General features: G+C 40.3%; 1 protein-coding gene across 4 annotated transcripts in view; it reads left to right on the forward strand.

Annotated features, from left to right (window-relative positions):
- The window catches only part of rab28 (RAB28, member RAS oncogene family), a 31,637-nt gene extending 24,994 nt beyond the window's left edge, over positions 1-6,643 (forward strand). Inside the window, exons 5-8 of one of the 4 annotated variants that reach the window (XM_005467336.4) lie at positions 1,905-2,008; positions 2,124-2,183; positions 4,191-4,292; positions 5,133-5,265. In XM_005467336.4, coding sequence (XP_005467393.1) covers positions 1,905-2,008; positions 2,124-2,183; positions 4,191-4,286 — 260 coding nt within the window. In that variant the 3' untranslated portion in view covers positions 4,287-4,292; positions 5,133-5,265. Of the gene's footprint in view, positions 1-1,904; positions 2,009-2,105; positions 2,184-4,190; positions 4,293-5,132 lie in introns of all 4 variants that reach the window. The other 3 variants (XM_005467335.4, XM_005467337.4, XM_003445183.5) reach the window with 3 other exon arrangements.
- The last annotated feature ends 1,048 nt before the right edge of the window (positions 6,644-7,691 follow it).

Below are 7,691 nucleotides of genomic sequence, written 5' to 3' on the forward strand. Positions count from 1 at the left end.
GTTTTCAGATAAAAATATGAAACATCTACAATTCTGCAATAGTTAGACAAAATGCAATGCTCATGCTAATGTGCCGAAGCAGTCCAGTCAGACATTAGGTTGTAAGTAGTAAATCTGCTGCCTGTACACTTTAACTGGCACTTAGACAATAGATTTCTGGCACTTAAACTACAATCCTTTGGCTTCAAAAGACATGAAGTGCCTTTATTTGTGTTTGCACATTAATGACAATTCTAATACCTTTAGAGATTAGTCTTTTGGTGCTTTGTCAGAAATTTTAATTTTTATGTAAGCACACCTGTTTCCACGCATGTGTCTGTGCTGTTTTCTGAATTTTCTTAGCAGCTACTCCCTTCCAGTTTTGACATCGGCTTGATGCGCACACCCACAGGCCAAATTAAGAAGCCTCACAAATTTGTACACCTTTTTCTTTACTTAGCAGTAACGTGTCTTCCACAGCTTCTGAGCCACTATGTTAATGTTGGTTAATCTGACTGTGACACATGATTGATAGCCTCTCCCAAGTGTGCAGGATCCAAAGGATTAGTAGTGTTTACTTCTAGTAGCATGCTGGGTACCTTGGCTGTAAATGACTGGAATTAATAACCTGCTGACGCCTATGAGACAGCTCTGTTTATGTACAGGGAGAGACATGACAGTCTGCCCTGGACATTGAGTAGTTGTAAAAGAGTCTGCCCTTGCCCAGAAAGGTTTGTGTTTATATGTCACTTATGACGATGCTAATATTCCTGTTAGCCTAAAATGATTCTTTCTAAATGTATTTTTTTGGCCTTTAGCATTTTTAGGTCATATGTCATGTGGCTCAGATATTAATAATACAGGATTAGTGCAGTGTTTACATTTCTCTCTCTCTCTCTCTGCTTCTGGCTTTATCCACACCTCCCTTCTTCCCTGTCACACACAGACACACACACGCACACACACTAAGGGGCATGAGAACAGGGTAAATCCTTGACAACTTCAATGAAGCCTCACACAATGGCTAAAACTCGAGGGGGGGCGAGAGAAATGCAAAACCGTACAGTAGCCTGACCTCTTCCAGCTAACATAGACATGCATGCACCAGATACCGGGCGTGGCCACCTTCTTGCACAAAGCCAGAAATAAAGAGCCAAGATAATGTTTTCAGCAACAAGACCCCTGGGTGACCTTCCTTATCGACCCCAGCATGACCCCATAGTGAGGAAGGAGAGAAGCAAAGCGCCCAGTATCACTATACAGGAGTCGAATGCACAGGGACATCACTACAATAGTGGAAAAAAAGGAAGGCGCTGTCATTGTGTGCTCACAGTAAATCAGTGTGTAGGTGACAGTCCCAGATCTCGGGCCCATGCACCATTTTTATGTCCCGGTGGCTCATAAGTCAAACGTCTTTCTCTGTCTACACTCTCACTGTGATTGTAGCCTCAAGTCTTTGGTCATTCATGTATTGTTTCTTAAGTATTTCTCCACAGCTGGGCTGGTTTATCTGTTTCGGGTCAAATACAGGTTTGTGGCTTCAGGGTGCAACTGTACTCGGCGTAACGCTGAGGAATGTGTCGCATCCAGCTTCAATACCAGCTGGGAATGGAAGGTGATCATTTCCACTCTCAATGACTCCATCCATAAATTGAAAGTTAACGGCGATCATTGGACTATGCAGCTGGGTTTTGATAGCAACATAACAATTGAATTACGCTTTGTTTTTACATGCCTCTATGCGTGCCATCCTCATACACTAGGCAGACCTCTTCTATCTTAACGCAAGTGTAAACAGTTATCTTTTTTGTTTATGCTCTGATATTTAACAGTTAAACCTGTGAGAGTGCTGTGTAACCATCGCATAAATCCATCTGTCTGTCTCTTGTAATTTTTCTCACGTCTTCGCTGTGTTTTGTCCACAGTCGACCTGGAGCACATGAGGACAGTGAAGTCTGATAAACACCAGCGCTTCTGCCAAGAGAACGGCCTCATCAGTCAGTTCGTATCGGCCAAGACAGGGGACTCGGTTAGTACCAGCCAGTTTTCAGTAGGTCCGAAATAAATTGGAAGTGGGTTTCATGAGATTCACCTTGTGTTATTTTTCTCTGAATTTCTTATTTCAGGTGTACCTTTGTTTTCAGAGATTGGCTGCTGAGATTCTGGGTGTAAAACTAAACAAAGCAGAGCTAGAGCAGTCACAGGTGAGCCGTGACAGCATCAAGGTTTGGCAGAAATTTTGCAACTATGTCTATGCAACGGTCTTCTAATCGTATATGGATAATTCGCTCTTAGTCTCATCAGTACTTCACCAGTCACCTAGCAATATGTGTAATGTTATGCCTGAACTTAAGCGAGGTCACAGGGAGTGCGTTAGGTCAATGGAGGTCACCACACACTGTATAGGACTTTTTGCTGTGTAAACATGATTTTGCTACGTCTGCCTCCTGTGATGGTATACCTGCCACTGACACTGCCCATCTGTAAATAGACCCACATTGACCACATTAATGCGTGAAGTCAGAGGTTAAAGGTAGGCAATTGTTGGGGTGAGAAGGTTAGGAGTGGCTGCCTGATTTATTAGTTTTATCTCCCACCGTTTTTGTTTTTTTTTTTTTTTGGACAAAACGGAGCCTCGGCTTGCCAGCCAGTCCATGATGCCCAATAGTGGCAGCTGTAGGATTTACAAGGTCACCTCCCCCAGAGGCATTAATCCTGAGTGTGATATGACCGGCTGGAGCCACACTGGCTGGCTAGTGGTTGATGAGCCTGAGGGGCTACAGAGAGGTCAGGACCCCAGAGAAGGGAGAGCATGTAGGTGAAAGAGTGGCCAAATTCTCAAGCTCTGCTCCAATCAGCCAACACCACTGCTGACTAAGTGAAAATGACCACAAACTAATGTAGCTGTCCATCTGCTTTTGTAATTAACCCCCTCCCTTCATAGTTCTGTCAGTAAAGCAAAGTGCTTTAATCCAGGCTAATCAAGCTGTGTGGGTGGCTAGATCCACTGTCCACTCATAAAGAAGGGATGAGTAGTTGTCAGAAACACAAAACACAGCACAGCACTGCACTGCAGGGAAGAAAATACCTATATATTGTATAAGCAAAAGAAACTACTAAACATTTATTATACTTCCTATAAAACCACTGAGTTAAAGGGACATTCCAGAAATTTACACATCTAGTGGATACTGTATGTGTTGTGATCTGAGATTCTGATTGATTATGAATAATCTAAGAATTAAGAATCTAATCAAATCATTATTTTCTCAATGTGTTGGTTTGCACTCACACAGAGCTCAGAATTTCTCATAGCTGGTATTTTCAGATGTTTTGTCAGCACAGTGGTCCAAAGTGTTTGTCAATTTGTGCAGGTTGGTCTGGAGGAATGTGTTTTACTTGGTCAATTTTTCATCTTAAAACAAAAACAAAACGCAAGAAACAGTTCATAAATTTTCATAAAGACCAGTGTTGTAAATGGAAATTGGTGCAGAGAGAAGGCTTTCAGCAGGTCATGCCTCTGGGTGTAGCCGTGGGCGAGCAAAGTGTCATTATCAGCTGTCAGGTTTAGAGAGCTGAACACGAGGGTCATAACCCCCGACAGTATTATATCTGCCTGGCAGGCTTCTCCGTCATGGTCCTCTGTCTGTAAGATCAGATAGCGAAGTCACGGATCACTCACCGACTCCGACACCAGGTTTCGGCAGCTCGTTAATCAGGCAGCCAACCAGGGCCTGGTATTCAGCCATGTGGGCTCCTCGAAGGTGGTTAATCACCATAGGGTCCAATGGCCTTTTGCGCTATTGCCCTTTTCTATTGAATAAATGAATTATTTTTAGGGTTTGGACAAACCAGCAATTTAAAATGACATAAACTAGGATGAAGTGTACTGACATGGTATCGATCTCAATAACGAAAGCTTTGATTTTCAGTGTTTTAAGGTTTTTTCCTTTGTGTGTTTTAGCTTGTGTTTAATTAGAAAACTGGCTTAGCTCTGTGTGCTGTCTCCACTCTTTTTCTTCCTCATGTCTAGCACTCGCTGATTTAATCTTTCTCATTCACTCTTTACTTTGCTCAATGTCGCGTTTCACTCTCATCATAAGTGTGCTCTCTCATGATTTTGTAACTGTCTGTTTTTCTGTTTTGTTTTGTTTTCTATTCTTTTTCCTGTCTTCCACTCATCTACTGCTCGATACACTGAACCTGCTCAGAGGATTGTGAAGGCTGAGCTGGTGGACTACCCACAGGACGAAGGTCCAATTAGTCAAGAGAACGCCCAGCAAAGCAAAATATGTTTGATTCAGTAACCGGAAGTATGTCTCTACAGTTACACAGATATATTCCCATAGATTTGTAGTTGTAGCAACTATTAGTAATAGAGGTTATGTTTTACCTGTGGTTCAGAGTTTAACTCTACAAAGTAGAGGAATCAAATAAAAAGACACCTCCTCTGTAGTAGTGTTATTTTTTTTTGTCCACTTCGGGATTGTAAGCTATGTGTGTTTTGGTCCGTGTGTGATGTAATGAGAAAAACCTCAAAACCATGTAACAGATATGACTCCATTCTGACCTTCATCTGCTTCCTGTCAGATTCAGGGCATGGGTGCACAAACATTTTGACCAATGTCTTCAGTCATAGCATGGACTTTGAGCCCACGTCAAGAAATGTTAAAGAAACAGTTTGGGAGATATCTCAGTAAACCAACGAGATGAGAACGTCCATACAACTTATGTCTGTGCATGACTCTGCGGCCAGTAATGGGACAGCTTAGACAGACATACAGAGTTTTTTAAAAATTTTTTCCCAGTATCTGTATTTGTGAATCTAAGTTATTCAGACTAAGAGATTAGATGTTTCTCCTGATTATGGTTTTTGGGCTAAATTAAGCTAGTCTGCTGCTGGCTGTGGCTTTGAATTTATAGTCAAGATATAAAAGTCTTATCAGTCTTTTCATTCAAAGCTGCATGAAAGCAAACACTTCTGTTTCTCAAGATCTCATTCACTGTGTCTTTTATCGCACTTTTTAGCAGTTTGCAACTCTTTAATAGGTGAGACTTAATTTAATCTGTGGCCTGACTGGAGATTTCTGGTATTTCAAAGGAATTGTTGTTGCAGCTTTTAAACTAAAAAGACGCCTTTCCATCTTTTACAGCGTGTGGTGAAGGCGGACATTGTGAACTACAGTCAGGACACTGTAGCCAGGACAGTCAACCCCCCTCGCAGCTCCATGTGTGTGGTGCAGTGATCCCCTCTGAAACACACAAACACAGACACAGACACACACACACGCACACACACACACACACACACACACACACACACACACACACACACACACACACACACACACACACGCACAAAGCTTGTTTACAGTGTTACTCTTTCCAGGTTTTTTTGATGACTGGATGAAAAGTGTTTCGCTTTGTGGGTGAGGAGAACAGACTGTGCGGTTTCGAGGCCTTGGCCTGTAGTTCAGATATTTAGCATGAATGATTTCATTGGTGGTTCACCAAAAAGGATATGGGACCTCACTTTTCTTTTTTTCTTTTTTTCAAGTTTACACGCAGCTATTCTTTCATTTCATCTTAGATTTATATTTAAAAATGACTCTTACATCCATTACTAGCTCTATGTTAGTGCAAAGCTGGTTATTCAGTCTGCTAGTTGAGAATATTTTTATACATATTTTCTTCTACCATTGCTGTAAGAGACGTTTGTTTAAACAGTAACACCTGTTTAATCTGTGGCTGTAACTACGACTGCAGGGTGGATTCAAGGAAAAGGTCCACGGGACATAAACGGGGAAGATGAAAGGAAATGCGATTTTCTGATTTTGTTTTATGCCTGTGGTGCTCATCAGTTGAACAGAGGGGAAGTAGGTGTAAAAAATGTTTTAGCGAGTGGAGTGAAATGAATCTCTGCTTAATTTTTGCCAAGTAAGGGCCTCCGCTAGCAGTAATGTGATGTGAACTACCGTATGTTTTGTTATTTTTGCATAGACATATTTAAATTTTCAGTCTTAAATTAGGATTTACATTTCCCACTCTTTATTCTTCAGGAAACAAACGAACATACAAATGATTTCCCTCTGTTTAAATAGCGTCTTTTCTCCAGGTGTTCCTTGTAGAGTATATTATCCATTTTGAAAATATAGTTTTATATTTATGACTACAACTCATGTAATTTTGTTAGATGCTCCTTTGGTAAAGTGTTAATGACATTAGATGAATGTGACTGAAGAGGTTCTGAGTATGAAGTTGAGCATCAGCTAAGCTAAAATATACATTTTTATTAGATTTCTCTACATAGCCTTTTTCGACTGTCCGTTACAGAACACAGGTTTGAATTGGAGAATGACTTTGATGCACAACAACCTGTTCTTTAGTTTCCGTGTCTGAGATACTACCAGATTTCTTTAAGTGGTCACAACTAAACAGCCATCATTTGTGTAATATGTGTATTTGTATATGAAAAGCTATCCCTGCTCCATTTCAAAGCAGCTTTCAATGATTAGAAATCATCACAAGGCATCATTGTAAATTCTGATCATGCTAAGAAGATGTACTCTTTAGAAATGAAAAAAATGTACAGTTAAAAGTGAATGTTTAGATATACAGTGACACATATTTGTGTTTTTAAATAAATGCTACATGGAAAAAGAAATGATTTGTGAAGTACATTTGTGGAAATGTAATATGTTTGTGATCTTTTCTGCTAATTAATCTTCTGTGTACTGCAAGACTTTGCAAATCTTGCCTGGAAAATGGGAAACAAATTTATTTAAGTTTTATTTAAATTTCTTTATGTAGTCATCAGGAATAGTTATTCCTGAAAGAGACTGAAAGCTCTTCTTTAGATTTTTGCTGCCTTTTGTTCTGTTCTGTCAAGAGGATCCCTCACTGCTTCAGTAATGTTGAAGTCTGTGCTCTGGGGAGGTCAAACCATGACTGATGGTGTTGCATTGGGCGTTTTTCTATCCATGTATGCGCTTAGTGCGCTGGAAATGTGTTTGGGTCATTGTCAGAAAAGCTTAGAAATGGAGCCATTGCCAGATGGTATTTCATGATGGATCAACATCTGATGGTACTTTTCTTGGTTCATAATTCCATCAATTTTGACAAGATCTCCAACATCACTGGCTGATATGCAGCCCCAAACCATGACAGAGCCTCTACAGAGCCTCCACCTGTCACCGCTGATTTTCAGCCCAGTTCTTGTGTAATTTGGCAAACCTCAGTGTTTTCTCCCTATTTGCCTCCCTTAAGAATAGCTTCTTGACAGGCACCCCTGCATTACGACAAGTTATGATGACACTTCAGCGAACAGTAGATGGATCAACTGAAGGTCAGATGCACATCTTAAATTATTTCTCAAGTATTTGCTGGATTTTTTTCTCCTTTTTCTCTAAGGACATAAGTTTCAGATCAAGTTTTTTGACTTATAGCTTTTTGGGAGGGTGGCAAAATACAATTTAATGCCTGTCAAGCTGTTATATTTTTCATAGATTCTGCTAATTTCCAACAGATTGCTGGTAAACAAATTGTCCAAAGATACAATTTAAAATTACTTCTTTAGTAAGTTGTCTGTTATGTGTAGACACACCACTGATTCATGTCTTTAGTTACAGTTTTATGCTTTAAAAAACATTGCTCTGAGTGGTCAGGTTCAAAGACTGAACTGATATTGAGTTAAAAAAGCAGCCAATGTCTTT

The sequence above is a fragment of the Oreochromis niloticus genome, linkage group LG2 (genome assembly GCF_001858045.2).
Source record: "Oreochromis niloticus isolate F11D_XX linkage group LG2, O_niloticus_UMD_NMBU, whole genome shotgun sequence".
NCBI lineage: Eukaryota > Metazoa > Chordata > Actinopteri > Cichliformes > Cichlidae > Oreochromis > Oreochromis niloticus.